At 32.2% G+C, this 24,291-nt stretch overlaps 1 protein-coding gene across 1 annotated transcript; it reads left to right on the forward strand.

Annotated features, from left to right (window-relative positions):
* The first annotated feature begins 18,651 nt into the window (after positions 1-18,651).
* LOC142644368 (uncharacterized) lies at positions 18,652-19,080 on the forward strand. Its single transcript, XM_075818998.1, has one exon. The coding sequence runs from the start codon at positions 18,652-18,654 to the stop codon at positions 19,078-19,080; it is 429 nt and encodes a 142-aa protein (XP_075675113.1).
* The last annotated feature ends 5,211 nt before the right edge of the window (positions 19,081-24,291 follow it).

Below are 24,291 nucleotides of genomic sequence, written 5' to 3' on the forward strand. Positions count from 1 at the left end.
GAAAGTTAAACAAATGAAATGAAAAAAAAAAATATGAAAGTTAAAAGATTAGTTTTACATTTTTGCCTATTCTTTTTTTCAACTTAAAGTCTAAATGTCCTTTCTGAATTAATATATTATACTGCTAGTAAAAAATTCTGGTGTGATGTATGAGATTGAATTTATACCATTATTTTAGTAATGACCATATACTTCAAAAGCTGATTAAAAACTTCTATTTTCTTAATTAAGCTGATTAGAGACTTCTTTTTTGTTTCCACAATAGATATTAGTTGCAACACAGAACAAGTCTACTCTGCTCTTTGATGTCCCAAAATAAGGTCATTGATAAGTAATAAAAAAACATATATGGCTATTCCATCAGTCCTGCACTTTTGTTAGTCCTCGTGATGATCGAGTTCTTCCAGCTTGTAGGATTTATTCCCTCCGAACTTCCAACTACTGTTTGAATTTTTTGACACTGTTGATTGTACGTTAAAAATCTTGGGCATGTGCACATAAAAACAAATTGAGACAAATGGACTGTTATTTTGGGTAAGGAGAACATTAATTTTCTATTAACAATAAGAAACATGGAACCATGATTCATGTTTTTCCCTTTGCATACAATGTAAAAGTTTCCCACTTATACATGATTTGGAATAGGTGATCATAATTATAACTATTGAAAGCTTTGTTGTTTGATTAACAACTTAAAAGCTTTCTAAAGAAATTGGGTTTTCTGCCATTTAGAGAGGAGTACTGAACCATTTTTTTTCCTCATAGAAAAGAAAATTAGCGATTGAAGAGCTATGACGTGACACTGAAAACCAAAGGAATCGTCATCCAGCTCTTGTCATGATAGTGTCAAGACAAAAGGTAACGACATTCAAAAGAAAAAGGAACATTCTGGGTCCTCAAAATTCAAGCACGAAGAGATGATGAGAACGATTGAAGAAGTTTAGTCCAAGCGTCCACATAAAATATTGAAGCAGGCCAATCGACTTAATTAGCACTGTATACCTTTTGATTATTACTATTATTATTTTTTTCTACCTTTCTCGCCTCTTTCCTCTTTTGGCCATGGGTTTTCTCTAGAATTGAACATATATTCGCGCCGTTATCTGTAAAACGCGTGCATGTATAACGTGACATATATATAAAGACAAAAGTTTGAAGATTGTACACAAATTCGACCTCATATTTTTGTTGGTCTTCGTTGACTCTCTCTCTTTCTCTTTCTGAGTTAGATTGAGATTTTAATACACCTTGTTAGTTTCGGTTTGAGTTTAGTGCTCTACTACACAAAACAAACTTGAAAAGTGTTCGAAATTAACCATATGTCTATTTTGTGTCTCATCCAATACATCATAGCATTTAGACGAAAGTCTTGCTCCTCTTTGTTTGTGATTATTCATATTCATATCAGTTTATACCTTGGTTGTACTATTGCTTCTTATTTTTTTAGTGCTCTAAGCAACCTTATTCTTTGTGAACAACATTTTGATAAAATTAGATGTGAGGATATTAAAGTTTTCTTTTTTTGAGAAACAAGAATATTAAAGTTAATATCAATTACATTGCAAAATACTTATAAACTAATGCAACAATAGATATAATTAATTTCTTTTAATTTCAACAACATAATAAATTAACAACTGAATTAATTTTTTTTATAGTTATTTATACATCAATTCATTAAACTTATATAATAAATGGCTAATTACAACTTACTTACCTATGGTTTGACCAAAATTTAAATTGCATATCTGTAGTTTAAAATTTGTCATTTTACCTACTTGAGTTTTGCTCCATTAGACTTTCGTAACCCACATATCTATTTGCCGTTAGAAAAAACACATTTTAATTTGAAAACATAACATAAAATGGATCAAAAAGCTAGGGTTTGAAACTCTATGAACATTAACATGAAATTTCAAAGAAATACAAATTTCAAACAAATAAAAAGGACGTGAAATTTAATTCGCTGCAATTCATCAAACGTAGCAAAAAAAAAAAAAAAAAAAACCCCAAGACCAAGAGTATGAAACTTTTTTGAGATAATAGATAGAACTTTATTGATGTAAACTATATGAATTACAAACTTGGTCATGAGCAACATGGGCAATACAAGAGGACCAACCAAAAAAAAAAAAAACAATATAACTGTCCACAGACCAATCCAGAAAAAAGAAAGAAAAAAATAGTAGAAACACAGATAGCAGTGCAGAAAGAACAAAAACACCCAGCAGCAGTAACAACAATAAAGCTATGTTTGAAGTCTTTCTTAATTACAAAACGTAGGCTAGTGTAATTAATTTACGTCTCCACACGTGCACAAAGTTGGGCACTCATACATCTCTCTCTCTCTCTCTCTGTATGGGGCTTGGCTTCTATGCTTGAAATAGAATGGGTGATATGGCAATTTGGCTATGCCCAAGAGCATTGTTCACAGCAATGTTCATCCATTTTGCAAAATTTTAAACCCTAGCTTTTTGATTTGTTTTATGTAATGTTTTTTAATTAAATTGCTTTTAACGGAAAAGAAAAATGTGGCTTACGGAAGTCTAATGGAGCAAAACTTAGGTGGGTAAAATACCAAATTTTAAACCACAAGTAAACAACTTAAATTTTGGTCAAATTACAAAAGAATAAGTTGTAATTAGCTCTATAATAAAATTTGTAATCTCATTAATATAGTCACTCAAAAATAAATAAAGCATAGATTATTTATCATGCCTGTAGTACACATATTTGGGAAGTGGAGGGGAAATAAATATGCATCACCACTTTGTTGTTGTCAATCTGTCAAACTCTTTGATTTGGGTAGCATTCCTCCCGTTAATTTGATTTAAGAAAATATTAGATAGGTTTAAAAACCTTTGCATGGTGTCAGTGAATCCGTGTTTTGTAATTTGAGAGTTTAGGGATCGCCTGTGTTACACAATGAGATAAAAAAAAATTAAAAAAAAAAATTGAAGGAACAAGAAGAAGAAAGAAACCAACTGCATTAATGTAAAGGAGAAATCTGACCCTAAAATAAATAAATTGATAATTGAATTAAATAAACACCATAGGTTTTAGTTATGCTTTATAAGCCATAGGCCTAATCCCCACAATATATAGCTAATTATCATTCAATTCTTTTTTTAAATGCTTATCAAATAGAGACTATTAGTGCTAACTTGTTAAGTTATTGTCAATTCCAATTAGGTTACTTGGTTTTTTGGTCATTAAAGAAGATCTCTAAAATTTAAATATCGCTTATATAAATAAAAATCAATTAATGTTTTAGTATGGAGTTATGTCAAATCATTTGACTCTTAACTATTGAGTTATTAAAATATCGACGGTAATTATTTTCTTTTGGTAAATATTGCTCCCCTTTCATTTTTTTTTTTTTTTTATACTCTTAAGAATCTATTCTACTCTTTAGTTGAAATACTTTAATTTTTTGGGAGTCAATCTTGTTACAGTAGTATCCTTGCCTGCCCTCTTTCTATAGAGAAATAATACTTGTTTCCTATATATATATATATAAATATCACTGAAATTTAAAGAAGGTCTCTGAAATTTAAATATCGCTTATTAAATAAAAATCAATTTTAGTATGGAGTTATGTCAAATTATTTGACTCTTAACTATTGAGTTATTAAAATATTGACGGTAATTATTTTCTTTTGATAAATATTGCTCCCCTTTCATTTTTTTTTTTTTTATACTCTTAAGAATCTATTCTACTCTTTAGTTGAAATACTTTAATTTTTTGGGAGTCAATCTTGTTACAGTAATATCCTTGCCTGCCCTCTTTCTATAGAGAAATAATACTTGTTTCCTATATATATGTATATATATATCCCAACTCTCTTACCCACCTCTCCCCCAGTATCATAACCTCCTCTCACACCCAATACGAAACAAAGTTCTCTCTCTCTCTCTCTCTCTCTCTCTCTCTCTCACACACACACACACACACACACATGGGTATCTGTGTTTCCTATCAATACATAATAAATGACGCACGGTTCCAGCTTAACTTGGTCATCAACAGCCAAGATAATACACTTAGATGGCAACCTACAACAGTTCAAGCAACTAGGGACGGAACCAAGATTCAAATTTAGAGGGGCCAAAATTTTTTCTTTAAGAATTTTAAAAAGTAAGAATATTAATACTAAAAGTTGACAACGATGCATTATTAGCATTAATTTTTGATTTATTTTTTGTATTTTTTTAAAATCAATAATAGATATTATAGTCAAGAATAAATTAATGCTAATAATGCATCATTAAGGTCAATTTTTAAAAGACACCAATTGATCTAGGTGAGCAGTAGATCTTTAAAAAAATAAATTTTTTTCAAGGATTAAGTTATAGACACTAATTGATCCGGGTGACGCTAATTAGTGTGTGGATGGAGTGATTAGCAGCATAGGAATTGTCTCTGTGACTATGGGATGGAGTTACTTGAGAGGGACAAAAAACTCTCAAATGAGAAGTAGAAATTGGGTAGAGGTTATTGGAGCTTTTGTGATTTGTTTTGCTAGGATATATAATTGATTTGTTATATTTTTTTATTTTAGCTTAGACCGTGTCTAAAGAATTTTTTATTATTATCCGAATATGTGAATTGTTTTGTAGATTTTGTCTGGATTTATAAATTGTCCAAATGTTTAGCTAAATGTTTTTCTTGATATTCTTGGAACAACTAGACAAGGGATGATTTGATAATTTTTTTTTTTTCATTTTTGTTTCATGGGCCAGCTTGTAAATTGTTTGGGAGAGGAGGGCGAAGTATATTAATTTTAGATTCAAAAGTATATTTTTTATGTTAATATATATACTAGGGAATTTTTTTTCCAAAGGTTTGGCCCCCCTCAGCCCCAAGGTAGTTCCGTACTTGCAAGCAACCCATCAAAACTGGCCATATAATTTCCCAAAATCCCAACTGCTTCCTCTGCAGCTTAGATTCCATGCTTATTGATGCTCATGTACCTCAAGTGCCTGAAGATGAAGAGCTTCAACTAGGTGAAATTTATTTCCTCTTCCCACTTTCTTAATCCGACAAGCAGGAACGGAGCCAAGAATTTTTTCTTGGGAGACCAAGTTACAACACTTATATATTTATCAAGATAAGCCCCCCGCCCACATATATACGCATGCATTTTTATTATATATACACATATATATATACACACTTTTTTATTTGATAAGTTATATATATACACACACCCAACAAAAAAAAGAACATACTATTTTCAATCAAAATTATGTTTGATGGCGATCTTTCATAAAATAGAATTCATTTTTATTATTTTTATAGTGAAATTTTTAAAAAGATTCATTCTCGATACAAATTATCAAATTTTATACTAAAGTAAGTAAAAAATATTTTAATTGAATTAATGAAATTTTCAAAAATATGAATGATTCAAAACTTGAAGGAACAAGTTAGACTCCAAACATATTTGAAACTATCTTGCTTTTACCCATTATGTGGCAACTAAAGATACATTTCATGTGTAATTTTAGTGACAATATTTTTCTAATGAGTCAATGACTTGTTAATCGTCACATAATGGGTTGAAAAAGATAGATTCAAACATTTTTGGTGCCAAACTTTATCAAACATTCAACAGATATAAGAGCACATTTTACAATAAAAAATAAAATTGTAAAAAATAAAATTATGTTTCTCTATAACTATTAGACCAAATATTTTTTTTAAGAGCATCATTGGACTAATTCAAATACTTGAGCGGTCCGACAAAAGTTGTTAAACAAGGCTCTCTTCAGTGAATGATTTTGTATTTTTTATTTTGAGATGTTTAGTACATACAGTAGGAAGAGGGAGATAACTAGCCTATCTCCTAAGCCCCTATTTTATTTACGGGTTAGTGTTTATTACATATAACCTATTATACACATTTTTATATCTACATCCCCTCTACACCAATGAGATCCTCCTGAGTGAGACTTATTAAGACAATTCTCAATCTCAGAAAGAGAAAGACAAAATGAGAGAAAGAGAAATTATAAAATAAAATGAAATTTGAACCACAAATAATAGGAAAGTGACACATAAAAGAAGCTTTCTTAAAAAAAAAAATGAGTGAGACGGATTTAACAGGTTTGTTGATAAAAACCGAACACTCAACTTTATTATATCGGGTGTTTTATTGACCACACTTTGCTTCAAATTAATCATTTCAGATTATATCAAATTGGATTGGTAAGTTTTTATTCTATGGAATAATATCATCTTACACTCATTTACATTCACTATTTTACATCAAATCAGATTGGCAAGCTTTTACTTGAGAACTTAGTGTTCTTGTAGAGGTGCCTAATCATCTATCAATTTGTTCTAAGCAGCTCTCATTCCATTTAGTTCTAATTCATATTACAGCACATCATATTTTCCTGCATCAGTCTATTTTCTTGAGTATGCTTGTTCTTAACTTGGACAAATTAAGAAAAAATGTTTTTCTGTTGCGAATGATGAAAAATATAAAATGGACTCAGCTAGCTAGTTAGGACCTTATAAATATACATGACAACAACTTGAGCTTAATTTGTGAAGCTGGGAATAAGCACCAATGCACTATGGTCGTTAATAATACTTCCGTACATTGCTCCCTAAAATTAATAATATAGTTAAAGATTTTTCTTTCATTTTCCTAATAATAGTGGTAAATTCTGATCATAAATAAAGAAGCATATCACTTTAGGCTAGATCAAGGGAGACGATTTTGTACCGTACCTGCCGGTACGGCCAAAATATCTCATTCCGGTGACCAAATCAGCATAGGTGACCCTCCCATTTCGTACCTGTTTTTATGCCGAACTGTTTTGAATGATTTCAGCCAATTCAGGGCGTTTCAGTCATTCCGGCCGAAATATTGATTTCCGGCCAAAATCATTTAAGAACAAGTATTACCTCTTTGAAACTAATGTTTGTTTGCAAAAACCCATAGATCCATGACACTGAGACAACGACGAAGTTCCAGAGAAGCCTACCTTTGCATCATGGCTTCGTTCTGTTAATTTGCATCTCTCAGACCAGACCCTTTTTTTTTTTTTTTGGTCTTCTCCCCTTCTCTGCTCATGAACACCAGAGATTAGACTTCTCGGTTCTGAGCATTTGACTTCTCAGTACATTTTCAAGACGTGTGAGATGCGTTTATTCTTTTTGAAAGTAACATATGGTTCTGAGCATTTGGCTTCTCAGAGCATTGAATTCTATTTAGAATTCACGTGATAGTTAGGTGGGATGTTTGACATTTTACACTTGTTTGAAGTTTTTTTTTTTTTTAATTTTTAATATAATGATTAGATAATTTAAATTTATTTGTAATGGATTGGGTCATTGTAGAAGGATAAAGATAATGATGAATTGGGCCTAAATATACTTAAAGACATAAGATTTAAATTCAGCAAATATATATATATATATATATATATATATATATATAGGATTTTATATGTATAGCGGTAAACCCAAAATGGTGCCTAAATATACTTAAAGACATAAGATTTAAATTCAGCAAATATATATATATATATATATATATATATATATAGGATTTTATATGTATAGCGGTAAACCCAAAATGGTGCACTAGTATTGACCGGTACGTGAAATATATCATATCGTTAGCCAAACCAGTACGTCGGAGTATTGATTTTCTCGGGCTAGATTAGTGGAAGATTTCCGGCTACATTTTTGGGAAGTTTTCATGTGGAACCTGGAAACTTCATTTGATAGGCGCCGCAAAGGAAATATATAAAGAGGTGATGATCATCAAGACTAGAAGAGAGAGAAGACTGAGTCACCATCAAGTCAACTACGTGCTGCACCAAACGTGTAAACGCGTACTATCATTAATGGTCTATGGAGACTTACCAAAAATGAAAGTGCTTTAACTTAGAAGAGGAAAATTACTAAACAAACCCAAATTGTCGTAAAAGTTGAAATGTATACAAAAAATTTTAACAATATCTTTTACAACAGTTAAATTGATGAATTTTTATTGGTGTTCTTTTAAATCTATCATTGCCATACTTTTTTTTTACCTACTACTAATAACATATTATAATAGCCTAAGTGTCAAATTTTTTCTACCTCTAGACTTTCTTATATTAAGCACATGTGGGTAAGATACAATAGTTCTACTTGGTACACTGAATTTTACATCGATTTTTTCATATCTTACTCCTATAATCGTTCTTGCTAATGGGTGTTTTTTTTTTTTGAAAAGTGTTAATGGGTGTTTTAGGGCATTTGATAAAGAAATGTTTAATATAACGTGTTGCAGTTACTTTTCTCTGCTTTTATGAGACACGTGCATTTACCATTATTTTTTTCTCCTGATCCCATAAAAAATAAGGGTGTCTTATCATATTTAACGTTAATAAAACACGAGGGAGGACATGTAAAGTGCTTCACATATGTTTACATGATGAAAAGCCACTTTCAAGTGTCAAATCTTGTCACCAATTATGGCAATTTGGTGGAACCTGGCCATATTGCAATCAATTTGAGAAACATAGAGGATTAGAATATATACAATATTATATATTAAGATATGAGTCCGGTTGGTGTATGTCTTATATTAACAATTTATTTTAGAAAACTTTTTCATAAAAAGTTTAAAAAGTAATTAAATCAGTTAGTTATTTTTTCATATTTTTATAAAAACTTTTTTAAAATGGTTCACTAACATATATAATTTAGATCACTCTAGTCATTTAGGATTTCTTGTTGTTGATGTAGGTCGTCTAGTAACAACAATAATTCTCTTACTTTCTCTCTTTCTAGCAGAAAATTCTCGGAGTATGGTGCAGAAAATTCTCGTCAAGTTGTGTGCAGAAAATTCTTAGGTACTCTCGGAGTATGGTACTCTCTTCTCTCACATTCATGGTGGATTCTACCATGAATTTAATTAGTGGACTTTATCATGAATGTGAGAGGAAAAAGTATCATTCTTCATACTCTAAGAGTACCTAAGAATTACTCGTTGTGTGCTCACTATATAAGCACTGACTCCAAATTACAAGTTTCGGTGTCACATTGCCCTCACGCATTGTCTTATTCCTAATCACATGCTTGTTTATGGCTGCATGCACCACCTTTTGTTTTGAAGACACCCTTCACATTTCTCATAAGCATTTAGAGTATTCATTTGCCAGTCTACACCTTGTGACATGCCTAAAATTCTATTTAACTTCCATAGGTCATTACTCCCACACTATACAAATATTGGAGTGGCCTCCGCTCTTGTACTCTCATGACAGAGCTCTTTTCTCCATTGTGCTTATAAGTCTTTGTATTTAATTGAATTCTTGGAAATTTCCTTTCCAAGCTACAATCGAAATGTTCTTTGAGCTCGCTCATGCATGTTCTTGGCCAACAAAATGAACTCTTTCACATGCATTACACGCATCACAGACTTTTTTCTCTTCAACGATGATTTTTTGTGTGTTTCTTATAGCATAGTTAATGTTTTTACTTTACAATTTTAATGTAGTATTATTTTTATAATTGTGTAGATTTCTTATTGGTGGCTTTAAGGGGATTTACTTTTGGCATTACTTGAAGACATATGAGGACATTCTTGAGTTATAAAACATCTTGAGTTATTGTATGTATTGCAAACAATTATTGTATGGAAGAAGTTTGAATTGGATATTTGTTTTATTATTTACTTGTGGAATGTATGGATCTTTTTGTATAAATGTGTTGTTGAAATAAATGTGTTATTCAAATGTGAGGTTTTAATAATGTAATGACAGGTTACAGGTTAATATCAAAGCCATGAAAAAATTAAAAACAAAAAATAAGTTTTAGCGACGAATTTTTTCGTCACAAATATAACAACAAAAAATTGTTTTGGTGATGACATATTATGTCGCTAAATGTAGCTGAATTTTGTAAGAAATAGTTTTAGGGACGAAAATTTTTGTCGCTATATATACTTGGATTTTTTTTAAAATAGTTTTAATGACGAAATTTTTTGTCACTATATGTACCCGAAAATAGTTTTAGTGACAAAATTGTTCATCACTAAATATTATTTAATAAATTAAAGTGTTTTTAGTGACGAAATATTTTCGTCACTGAATAGTGTTTTTAGCGAGGAAAACATTTATCTACAAAATGTTTTCGTTGCTAAAATTTTTTTTTTTATATTAAACAAATCGGACTTTTAGTGACAAAATTTTTCATCGCTAGGACTTTTAGCGACGGGGTTTAAGCGACGAAATGAGTTTTGTCTCTAATTAGTAGATTTCGTCACTAAAGGTCCTTAACGACGAAAAACTGGACTTTTAGTGACAAATTTTTTTGTCACTAAAAATACATTTTGTTGTAGTGGTTTCTAATTCATTTGATGGGCATTGATGACTTCCCTTGCATTGAAAACTTTTCTTTCAAACTAAAATTTCATTACTCCACCTTGAGTTTGAGGTGATGTTATAATATATTAGCTAGATATTATAGGTTTTAAAAAAAAAAAAATCATAAGCTACTATGATTTTGTACTACCATGCCACCCTAGTTTAAGGATCAGTATACTAAACCTAATGTATTCCTTTATATATATTACCTAGATTAGATTTTATTGTAACAAATAATTCACTATATTATAGATGAAGTCTTTTTTTTTTTTGATGAACCATAGATGAAGTCATTTAAGACTAGTTCTCTTCTTGTAGACATAACTAGGACAAATGCAATTGGAATTTGGAGCCACGCCAATTCTCAATGCTAAGCAAAAGAGTTCTATAGAAGACAACTAAAAAAACTGGCCCACTTCACGTTAAAGATCGAAAATTCTAAGCAAAAGAGGGTGTTACTTTAAGAAAAGCTTGTTGGATAATTGAGATTCATATTGTCATGCATTAAAATAGCATCTAGGGATGGGTCCGCGAAGACACGGGCGTGTGAAAAGAAGAAACTAATCCAAGCACACAGGAAAGTAATAGTGTCATACAAGCACATAGGTTACTATTGTTTGTGACTAAACATGTCCATATAATTATTCTTATATTTACTTTCTTTTTGTGGTTTCCTAGAACTGAACCATCCATGCAGTTTTTTTTTTTTTGTTGGTATTGTTTGCGACTAAACGTGTCAAAGATAATGGGAACAACAACAGACCTACCGGCCATGAAATTGAATAGAAATTTCGACCCAATGTTTTTCTTTTGTGCTTTTTTATCCAAAATATTCTCCCATTGCTTTATCTTTAAATATCTTTTCCTTTGCTTTTGTTATTGCTTTGAGTACATATGGACTTTGATTGAGTTGCTAATTAAGTTTGAAATTACCTAATCAAATTTTTACTTACATGAGATCAGCTAGAGACTTTGCAGCAACAATTTATTTTTTAGCTATAGGCCACACCTTCGTGCTGCAAAGTTGTTCCCATGGTTGCAGAGACAGTCATGAAAGGGAAATTTACTCCTTAGAAGTTTTTTTTTTTTAATGGAAAAAACATAGATGCTTAATTGCTTAATTATTACTTGAATTTGAATATTCAGTTCCTTATGAAACAGCATATAAATTATTTACATTGAATGTTACACGTATACTTCATGTGCGTACGTAAATATTAGTAAATCACGCGTCTTTCATTTTGTTATCAAAAGTTAAGTTACGGAATCTTATGCGTTAATCTAGGATTAAAAGTTTACAACGCGTTAGATTGAAAAACGTTAAAAAAAGGTTTATTCAATACCGTTAAAGACAGACACTACTGACTACATGACACTACACTTTACTAAAAGAAAAACAAGTGAGACACTGCACCTTTTTTTTTTTTTTTTTGGAGAAATAGACGCACACACACATTGGAGAAATGATAAGATAAAAGAATACACTCACACGCTAACACCAAAACTATATGTAGCAATTAGTATTGCGAAGTAAGTAATAAACTTCTTCTTAATATCACATCTTACTGATGAGGAATAACTCGACAACACATTTAAAGAATTAAAATAATCCAAATGAACCGTATTGCTCCCAAAGTCAAACACAAAGTACCAACTTTAACTTTTTATTTGTTTTAAAAGAATGCAACAACAAACAATATTTTCACAGCAATTTTATAACAAAACTTCGATGATAAATTATAATTAACTTTTACTTAATTTGATTATTGATATCACTTTTTTACTTACCATTAAGAGCTTAACATCTAGTTTTTATTGTAAAATTATTATGAAAATGTTGTCTTTTTTCTTTATTTTTTAAATAATAAAACTCACAAAAAATTAAACACAAAAGCTGCCGCGCCCTATTACCATATTTCATCCTCAATAATAATGGTAAGAGCACTTTGATCACTACTTGTATAATATACATATATATCACATTTATGCCAACTAAGTCCAAAATTTACCCACATCAAATCATGCAAGTTGTGTAAAAATACATGATTACTATGGTAACCCTATAAATTTACATTGATACTACTCATTTTGTATTTATTGCATATTATATATAATTTTTAAAATCCTAACAATTTATTTTTTCTTTTAAAAAGATATTATTAGGAAATAACTAATTTAAATTTTATCTTGAGTGTAGCCGCGCTCACAAGTCACAAACAATCATTGATTAACCTTATTTTAATATTTAATTAATTGGGTTTTTGATAATGTAATAAAATTTAACTCGGTTGAGATTCTCAAAACCATACCAAACCATTGATTAAACCATGAACCAAAGTATTATCTAGAATGGTTTGGTGTAAAATACTGAATATACAAAAACCCGTTATCAAACCAGGTAAACAGATAGATTGCATGGGTTAATCTTTTTAACCCACAGATAAAACCAAAAAAATACATATTTGTCTGCATAGAACAAAAGCAACCAATATCACAATCATAACACATGATTGATTTTAATCATCAGTTGTATTTGGAGATTTAAATAATTTTGTCATGCTCTAGGGTTTAATGATTAAGTTAAAAATTTATTTTGAATTTTTATGAGAGATGTTGTGTCAAGAATTTTGGACTATATAACTTGCTTATTAGATGATTTATGTGAATGATGTTTTTTTTTTTTTCTATACTCTAAATTTATGTCAAATGATGCAATGTTTTATTGTTACAATTTGTTAATTTACCTAAATGGAGTGGTTTTATTTTATTTTAGTTTCTTTTTATAATTATAAAATATGTCATTTAATTAATTAATAAACCTATAATTCAACCAATGAACCACCAGTTGAACTAATGAACCAGTGAACCAATTCTTCAGTCAAGTTAACTGCTGGTACGGTTTTTGTAACTATGCTCAAAACATTATGATTATGTTCCTTTAAAAAATTTTGAAGTCTTAACCCCAAATATTTGTAAGTAAAGTTTATTTATCTTGATTTAATAACAGTTATTTCTAACTTAGTTGTCGGAATAGTTATTAAAATACAGTACGTGTATATTATGGCAAACATACAGATGGGTAGAATTCGGCATCTTTCCATACAAGTACGTTTCAAAATTTTGGCAAAAAATACATAAACGGAAAAATAATGGTACGTGTGTAGTACCGGTACTAAATTTTTATTTTTAAAAAATAAAACATTTAGCCTATAAATACTACACACACACACACATTTAGAACATTTGCATTAGGTCGTGCAAAACTTTCTATTTATTTTAGCAAAAGAACTTACTTTTTTCTATTTTACATACTCACTTTTCAAAAAACCCTACATCATATTATCTATTTTACATTACAACTCATTAAAATATCAATTTTTCTTAACTTTTTAATTGTATCTTTTTATTCACACACAACAATTATCAATTTATCATTTACTCTCTACTCTCATACTAAAAGATGTGGTTATAAAGTGGATCTCCTATTTAATTTTCACCTTATTGTGCCAACTACCAAGTGCATATATAATATTTAATTGTTATGAATACTATTTTATTAATTTTTTGGATAGAAATATCAACTTAATTGTCCTCAGGGGCGAAGGGAGGGGGGTCGAGGGGAGGGCAAGTGTTTGCCTGAACTCTCAAAATTTTCTCTAATAATAGTATTAATGAACTAAAATATCTTCCCCCGCCCCCCCCCCTGCGCGCGCGACACAAAGGAAGAAGAATTTTTCTATTTATTGTGTATTAGCTTGTTTGACTTTTTTTCAATGATCATAGCCGCTTTTTTTTCTCCCTAATGCTAATAGACTTACACTGTTACACAACTACTACAACTCTTATATAAAAATAATGGGTCCCACCTAGTAATGATTAAAAAAACCCATTATTTTTTGGAATAGGAGACAGAAGCCTAGTAGAATTCTGGAAAAAAAAAAAAGTATATATAATATAAACAAACAACTTTTAAGCTATGTGTGAAAAAATAAATTAAAGTTTACATTTTATATTAGATTCCATGCTTTGTTTGTTTTAGCATTAATGTTTTTTGAAAAATAGTTCATTTTCCAAAAAGCATTTTCTAGAAAACTGTCTTATTTTCCGGTATTTGGTATGCAATTTTTTTAAAATATTTCTTATATAATTTAAAACATGTATATTATGTAAACTAACTAATGTAATCATTATAAATAAAAAACCAAGAATGAATTTGGTTTTCATACTAAAATTTTGACAATAGATACAATCAAAATTAATTAATTGTCAAATTTTCATGATCTCTACCACTCATCTTGCTCATATATATAGATAGTAATGTACGTACACACACACACACACATATCAACCATTTGTCTACTATAGGCAAACACAAGTCTTCAATATTACTTTAAATTATGTATTTACATAATGTACTGCATAATATATCATCACTGCATAGTATTTGCCAACAAAAAAAGTATTTTCCAACAAATGCAATTCTCCTAAAAAATTATCATTCATTATGTAAAAATATTATTAGTCCACGGTAAAGATTGTCCCATGTAAAAGGAATTTTAGAGCAATATAGGTATTATGTTTAAAATTTTCATCTTTTACTTCATTCATTCTTTCTTCTTCTTCTTCTTTTTTTTTTTTTTTTTCACTTTATATATGAAAAAGAAGTAACTTCTGCCTAGAATCCATCAAACCGAAAATTCCTTAGAGAAAAAAAAGAAAATCAAGCTTGAAATTCAAAGCAAAGAATTGGGATTTTGGTAGAGAGGAATGAAATAATTACCGTTGTAAATTTGTTCTCCTTTGCAAGTCGGAGCTATTGACCGATCAATGAAGGAAAAAAAATCTAATCAGAGAATTGTGTTACAGAGGAGAAGAGAAACATGGAGAAAAGAGAGAAGTGAGACAATTAAAGAGAGAGATCTATGGGAAGAGGAGAGACTAGAGTTAGTGACAGTAAGGGTGTGAGGAGAAAAAAAAAGTAAAGGGAGGAGAGAAAAAGTAAAGGGAAGAGAGAAAAAGTGAGAAAACTTACCAAGAGAGAGAAGGCGCCAAAAAATTATGTTTCCCATGGTTATAGACGAAGATAATATTTATAGGAGATGTAACGCGTGAGAGAGAGATTGTTTTCCAAAAATGTTTTTTTGGAAAACAACCTATAGAAAATAAGCCTTATTTTTATTAGAGTTTTCCGTTGACCAAAGATAGTTTTCCATTGACCAGATTTTTTTTGTGCTACCAAACACTAAAAAATGTGAAAAACTATTTTTATAGAATGTTTTCTAGCGAAACAAACAAAGCGTAGATGGCAATTACATTAGCATATAGTTGTATTATTTTGTTATTAATATTGATTAATCTTTTACTTTCAATCTTCTTTTTTAATCTTACCCCCAACCTAAATTTCTGGCTCTTCCACTGATTGTTCTTATCAAATTTCCTTTTACCGCTTATTATTATTATTATTATTATTGTTGTTGTTGTTGTTATTATTATTTTTTATTTTTTTGGATACAAACACATGTTTAATGGCCTTTATCAACTTGTATTTTCTTCTTCTCTTTTTAATTTTATTTTTTAGAATTAGACTCAAGTTCCTTTTATTATCGCATTTTCTTATAACAAATGAAAATTAGCAGCACAATTCACACGATTTGGAAAAACAAAAGTTAATGGCATATGCATTATGCACCATTTGCTTCTCTTATCAAATGACATTAATGATGTTTATGAAAAGGAAGAGATATTATAAAGTTCTTTGGTGAACCACGTTATTTGTCTACTATTTCACTAAAAAACTTCCATTTGTTCAAAATTGTTGAATCAGTAATTAATTTTTGTTAAAAAAATTTTTCTAACTTTGCAGTCTTTAACAGGTAAAAGTCTTTTAATGAAATAGTGGACCACGTCATTTATCCACTATAAGAACATTCTAATTTCTCGAAAAAGAGGGTCCACGTCAGGTGATCATGTTGCCAAACTGTACGACTCCAACAACTGGTGCCTTAGAATTGTACTTGTCTTCTTTTTGTTTTTAGTAAAACATTGTACTTGTCTTTAATTCTACTTGGAATAAAACTTTCTATCATTTTAGTATACTTAAAAAAAAAAAAAAAAAAGCTTTATACATGCACAATAACTACAAGTACACAAAATCATACCTTTCCTTTTATAGTAGTTACCCGAAATCTATATTTATCAACATATTAGAGTTTAACTTTCAATATCTCTTTCAATCATCCCAAACTTTGGGTTTTTGTTTATATGGTACATGTGTGACCAGCATTAGTCTATAAACCTATATATAAAGATTTTACTAATAAATGCTCCAAGGGTATGTGTAGGGGCCAATGCTAAACGAGTCTTGGGTCTAATTATAATAAATATAAACATTGGGCCCAACTAGAGTATCAAGCCAATGGGGATAAATCCTATTATGGCTAGCCCACTTCTTAATTAACGCAAAACCTTGGATCCTCAGTTAAGCCCAACATCCACCCAGGCAACACGCCGAGGTCACTTCTGAGGTATATCCGAGCTACCGAGACAAGTTGTAGAAAGGCCAAACTTCTTTAAGGTAGTTTTCTAAAGGTTCTTGGCGATTCTATAACCGCCTCTACATCAAGATAGGTCACCTGCCTAACATCACCGCATTCAATGTAGAAGGACAAGACTGAATAGTAGGAGGAGCCCCAGAAGTCTTCGTTCATAATGAAAAACCTGCAAAAGAAGAGTCAGATAAGACCAGAAGTTGTCCAGGTGGACATCTAAACAATGAAGCATACCTCAGAAGTCTTCGTTCATAATGAAAAGCCATAAAAAGAAGAGCCCGATAAAACCAAAGGCAATCCAGGTGGCAATCTAGGTGGACTGGGACAAAAGATGAAGAAGAAGAACATGATGACTCATATAAAAGGAATGAAAGAAGACTCAAAAAGGGGCCTGATATTGAAATTAATAGAACAAATTTTGGTGTTTTTACGTGTTCTTGTCCAAACTTCCCATTGTAGATCAACATCAACCCATATCACAAATTAATTGTTACACGTGTTTTGTTTAGCGTCTTAATCCAGAGAACCAAGGGCTACGCTACTACAATATGTATTAATAAATTATTTTAAGAAATTTTATAATAGAAAAATAAAAAATTACTAATTTTTTTTACTTTTCATTTTTTTCATATAAAGTTTTCTAAAGTGGTTGATTAATGGATGCTCTAAGAACACTCATTAAACAGACCCTTAACTAGTGCCAATTTAGAAGCAACATTTACTCCTAAATTTATCTCTCTTATGAGATTAAGGTATCTAACTTATATTTAGGAAATACATCTATAATATTATCATGTGGTCATGATTCATGACCAAGTAACATTTGAATTGGTACGTTTTTCCAATTTAATCAAGTATTTTAAATCCAAATCTGAATTCAATAGGAAAAGAACTGTGAAAGAAAACTAAAATAATTAATTTTCCTAAAATGTTTCTATAACTCTAATAAGCAGAAGGGTTTGATTTTGCTTTTATCCAAAGTTATGCATACCTACAATCTTATCCAAAGTTGTGTTTCTTTTTCCAAATAGTGGTTGAATTGTTCTCTCATGGCTGTCATCAATAAGAATTTCATAAACTGTCGTTAATATGACAATTGATGATACATAAGTTATTACACAATCATTCTATTAATTATTATTTTTTAATAAAATTATATTCTATAAATTGACTAAAACTGTGCATTGAATGGGCATTCAGCTAATTGTTAGTAAAATTATCTTAGAATTGTACAGCCTAATGATAACAAATGTTCTAATTTATTTAGATCCAGTCATATTTTCATCAACTAAAGCATAATTCTGAGCTCTGACAGATTAAATTTTGCTTTATTTTTTACGAAAAGTTTTAAAATTTGGAAGAACTATTGTTTTTCTTAATATACATCAATGAATGAATGGGAATAAGAAAATTTAAATTTTGAACATTTTTGTTGAAAACACCAAAATATCCTAATTAAGTTATAATAATCTTCACGTAATACTCCTATTTAAGTGATTAAACAATGATTCTCAAAAAAAAAAAAAAAGTGATTGAACAATATAAATAATACTGTCCCCATAAAAATAAATAAATAAATTCTTTTAGTCAATCATGACTCATAAGTCATATATTACCTTTCACATTGCTTTCTTTGCCTATATAAACCACAGATTCGCAAGCTCATCCACCATTCAAACTCAAAGCAACTCTCTCTCTCTCTCTATACACACAGAGGATATAAGTTATGGGCATCTGTGCATCTTCTCAATACACAAGCCAAGGTGGGATAGCCCTTAAATGGCCATCCACAGCCAAGATAATTCACTTGGATGGAACACTCCAAGAGTTGAAGCACCCAATCAAAGCCGAACAAATCCTCTCCCAGAACCTTGGCTGCTTCCTCTGCAGCTCAGAGTCCATGTACATCAACTCCCACATCCCCTTCATCCCCCAAAACGAAGAGCTAAAGCTGGGCCAAATCTATTTCCTCATGCCACTCTCTAAATCCCATCAAACACTTTCTCTTCAAGACTTGTGTACACTAGCAATCAAGGCTCATGCTGCTCTTGCTCATTCAGACCCATCAACTACAAGAACCTCAAAATTGTCAAATAATTCTTGTACAACTCCGGCTGGAGTGAACATCTTTGGATTGAGTTCTACGTTGAGATGAGGCAACCAAAGACTTGAGTTCTAAATCAAACAAAGTTTTAAAGCAAAGCACAACGAAGGAGCATGTTAACATCAACCAAAGACTAGAGCTCTAAATTATACAAAGTTTTGTTTGTTTGTTTCTTTTTTTTTTTTATTATAGTTATTATGTATTTAAGTTCATTGTAGTGTGCGTAAAGGCACATTATTGATTACATAGGAATCTTCAAAAAGTGGCAGCCGATCTTACTAGAAGCCAAGCAGGCTGAGCCAAAAGATATTATTAGGAAAGCTATATTACGCTTTGTACTTTAATTATGCATTAAGAAGAACCAAAGATTGTCCCTTTATATTCTTTTTTACAATTTAAAGTCTAAATGCCCTTTCTGAATTAATATATAATACTGCGAGTAAAAAATCCTGGTGTGATGTATGAGATTGAATTTATACCATTATTATAGTAATGACCACTGACTTCAAAAGCTGATTAAAAACTTCTATTTTCTTAATTAAGTTGATTAGAGACTTCTTTTTTGTTTCCATAATTGATATTAGTTGCAACACAGAACAAGTCTACTCTGCTCTTTGATGTCCCAAAATAAGGTCATTAATAAGTAATAAAAAGACATATATTGCTATTCCATCAGTCCTGCACTTTTGTTAGTCCTTGTGATGATCGAGTTCTTCCAGCTTCTAGGATTTATTCCCTCCAAAATTTCCAGCTACTGTTTGGATTTGGCCGGCAAAATCACATCAGTGTAGCCTCTCATTTTAGCTTAAAATACAGCTTCTATTACTACCAGCAATGTTGTTGGCATCCCCTTAGGCTTTCTGTAATTAGGTAGATCTAAGATGGGTTTAGTACTTCAAGAAACAAGTTGTTTAAGTCAAGTATTAAACACATGAAGATTGGTTCAAAAAACGAGTGAAGAAAAGTTGTTCATTAAGTCTCGACAGATAACTCGATAGATGCCTGCTATCGAGACTTAATGTGAAACTCGATAGATAGCTCGACAGCGGCTCGATCTATCAAAAACTACGATTTCAGAATTTTCAAATTTGAAATTCGGCACAGTTATATATTTATTTAGGGTTTCTTTTCTCACAACCCTAGATTTTCATTGTTAATGACGTGAAGAATTTTGTAGCCAACAACATCTGTTTAAGTTACTGGAGTTAGTCATGTACTTGGGATTCGTGCAAAGGGTTAGTCACAAATTGGAGGTTTGTGCATCAAAGAAGATAAGGCTACTACAAGATCAAGTTCAATTAGGTATTGAAGCGAAGATTCAACTGTAGGTTGGTATTTCGGGATAGGCCAAGGTAGTTGGTAAGATTCTTTATTCTTGTAACCGCTTGATTTTTAATTTGTGGATTCTTGGCAGTGATGACCTTAAAATTAGCCAGTGAGATTTTTGCCTTATGAGGTTTTTGCCTTATGGACAGCTGTTAGGGGAGAGATTCTTACTATAGACAACCTTGTTAATTAAGAAGAAGTTACCTCTTGTGAATTGGTGCTGCCTTTGTCGATGTGAAGAGGAAACTGTGGATCATTTATTGATCCATTGTAAGTACGGTCATACCTTGTGGAGTGAAGTCCTTCGTTTGTTTGGGGTTCAGTGGGTGATGCCGAAGGATGTTGTTTCCCTTCTCTCTGCATGGTGGAATTGGTTGGGGAGGCACACTTCAAATGTGTGGAATATGGTTCCAACGGGTCTTATGTGGTTAATTTGGAAGGAGCATAATGCCCAAACTTTTGAGGAAACTGAGAGACTTGTAGACTGTGTGAAGACTTTGCTACGTAGGACTTTGTTTGAGTGATCCCGTATTTGGAGGTTTACGCATTGTCATTCTTTGTTAGACTTCCTTAATTCTATTGATCTTTCTTTTTGATTGGTTTGTATTCTTTTCAGTTAAGTGAGTTTACTATCGTAAATTCATTGTACTTTTATTATCAATAAAGCTTGTTATTACCTATCAAAAAAAAAAAAAAGTTTTCCCCATTTGTCAACAAATCACCGTGTCTAATTTATTTTTAGCTGCACTTAGTATTTTTGGTGATTTGTTGGTGCCTTCACATTTTGCATGAAAATTGAACTTAATTAATCAACTTGGGTAATTAAATAATTAATCGGGGTCAAGCTATCTTAACCCAATAGAATTGCATCCTTTAAATACTTCCTTCCCCTCCCTATCTTTTGCCAAGTAAGCTATGCCACCTCTTGTCACTTTTCGCTTGTGATGCCCTGCTCCCTGCTTGAGAATTTGCCATGTGGAAGCACCTTGCTTGGGGTTTTGTTACCCAAAGATTTGGAAGGAACCCTATTTATCAAGTGAACTGTAGTGAGAATGCAGTCACCCCCAAAACATAAAGCAACTTGAGATTGAAATCTCAATGCCCTATCAACATTAAGTATATGTTGATGCTTCCTTTCAACATTAAGTAGCAAATTCATCCCATAAAGTCTTGAATTTGGTAAAGTATGTACTCACCGAGAATGATCCTTGAACCAAATGTGAAATCTCCATTTTCAACTCAAACAATCTTGGTGTATTGTCCTGAGATAGCCTGTTCTTGAGATCAATCCACAAATCTTTTGCAGAATCTTTTGCAAAACAAAATGAACCACAAACCCTAGGCACACCACCCTCACGTGACCAACTAAAAGCACCAAAAACAAAACACATGCGGAAAAAACCCATACGTTCCCCCAGCCAAAACGAAACCTTCCCCGACCAAAACATAACCCGAGCCTTCACACTCTAGTCTTCTGAAAGTAGGCACAAAGAGACACAATGAAAGCAGCAACCATTGGTATGACGATGCAAAGCGGTTTAAAGTGGATGAAAGAACAATACAAACAGGAATATCAACAGTGGAGACTGAGGTTCAGCCTCGCCGATCGCAATGATCGTCTTAAGTTGGAACTGCTGAGGGCTTGGGAACTGCCGTGCAGTTGAAGTCCTCTCCGAACTGGTGAGGAAAAAATCTCCCACAATTTTGTTCCTTATGGAAACAAAATTGACTAACAGAGAGATGAAACCGATTAAGACAGAATTGGGTTTTCATGGTATGCTGGCTGTTTCATGCAACCGACGTAGGGGTGGATTGACACTACTTTGGAGGGAGGGGGTGATTGTGGATACACAAACATACTCACCAAACCATATTGATGTGATCGTACACACACAGGCTTTACCTACATAGAGACTAACAGGTATATACGGCTATTCGGAGGAAGAACACAAAACTGACACTTGGAGACTCATGAGACACCTACATGCCCGAGCTACTCTCCCTTGGGTATATGTAGGTGATTTTAATAAATTGCTGTCCTCAGATGAAAAAAACGATGGCAATATGAGACCGATGGCTCCAATGGTTGAGTTCCGTCATACTCTTCTCCATTGTGGCTTGGTTGATATGGGATTTAGTGGGTATCGTTTTACATGGAGGAATGGTTGGCAAGGGGCAGCTTTTGTTGAAGATAGGTTAGATAGGGCAATTGCAACAACTGAATGGCGTGAGATATTTCCTAGAGCAAAAGTCAGTCACCTTTCTGTATCCTATTCGGATCACAATCCTGTTATGTTGGACATGGCACCACCCAATCAATCTAGGAGAAGATGGCACAAAATCTAGCGCTTTGAGAGAAATGGGTGGCTCACACTGATTGTGAAAGGATAATCCAAGAGTCATGGAACCAGACACGACCTCAAGGTAGCCTTATGTATTGTCTATTTAAGAAAATAAAGAAATATAGAATGGACCTCGTAGCTTGGAGCCGTGCCACCTTTGGGAATACTAGAACTTGCATTGAAGAAAAACAAGAAGAGCTTACCACACTGATGGAAGAAGGATATGGGCAGAATTTGGAGAGGATACATATGGTGAAGAAGGGGATAAATGAGCTCTTGCACCATAAGGAGGTATACTAGAGACAAAGGTCGAGATCCATATGGCTATCAGCAGGGGATAAAAATACAAAATTCTTCCACCAAAGGGTGAGTCAGTGAAGAAGGAAGAACAACATTGCGGGGTTGTATGATGGGGAAGGAGAGTGGCACACTGATGAGGATAAAATTGCTAGCATAGCAGAAGAGCTTTACAAACAGCTATTCACATCTTCCACCTCACTGGATAGGGAAGACATAATAGATTCTGTGGATCGGATGGCGACGGAGAGCATGGCACACTCATTGACCCGCCCTTACACGGAGGAAGAGGTGAAAAATGCCATTTTCCAAATGCACCCATCAAATTCACCAGGACCTAATGGTATGTCGCCTTTCTTTTTTCAAAAATTATGGCATATTGTGGGTCATGATGTTACTGCTGCTGTATTATCTGTTTTGCACTCTGAAAGATACCTAAGAAAAATGAATTACACATATATTGTTCTTATCCCAAAAAAAAAAGACCCAGAATATATCACATATTTTAGACCAATTAGCCTAGGAAATGTTGTATCACGAATTATTTCTAAGGTTCTTGCCAACCAGATAAAGCCCATTTTACCCAATATCATTTTTGACTCACAAAGTGCTTTTGTCCTTGGTAGAATTATAACAGATAATACTACAGTGGCTTTTGAGATGATCCATTGTATGAGAAACAGGAGAAATTGAAGAAAGGGTCATATGGCGGTAAAACTTAACATCAGTAAAGCATATGACAGGGTGGAGTGGGAGTTCCTCCAAACGATAATGCTAAAAATTGGCTTACCAGAGCAATGGGTCAATCTAGCCATGGAAACTATGCATACTGCATCTTATTCAACTCGAATCAATGGAGAAGCTAGAGGTCTCATCACACTGTCTCGTGGCATCAAGCAAGGAAACCCTTTGTCTCCATACCTATTCTTACTATGTGCCGAGGGTCTCTCCTCTCTCATCCGTAGAGCTATGGATAACCAACTTCTAAAAGGAATGTTATCTTGCAATGGCAGGATCAAGCTCTCACACCTACTATTTGCGAATGCTAGCCTACTATTAGTGAGGCAACAATTGCAGAATGTCGAACCTTGCTTCAAATATTGGAGTCATACGAGAAAGCATTAGGTCAAGTCATCAATAGATAAAAAACCACTCTCTTCTTCAGCCCAAGCACAAGGCCTTAGGTGAAAGAAGAAATCCATGACATGCTAGGAGCATAGATCATGACCAATTGTGAGAGGTATCTCGGATGGAAAGAAAAAAAATATCTCAATGGTGGGGAGAGAGGTACTAATCA

Source organism: Castanea sativa, chromosome 7 (genome assembly GCF_040712315.1).
Source record: "Castanea sativa cultivar Marrone di Chiusa Pesio chromosome 7, ASM4071231v1".
In the NCBI taxonomy this organism is placed as follows: domain Eukaryota; kingdom Viridiplantae; phylum Streptophyta; class Magnoliopsida; order Fagales; family Fagaceae; genus Castanea; species Castanea sativa.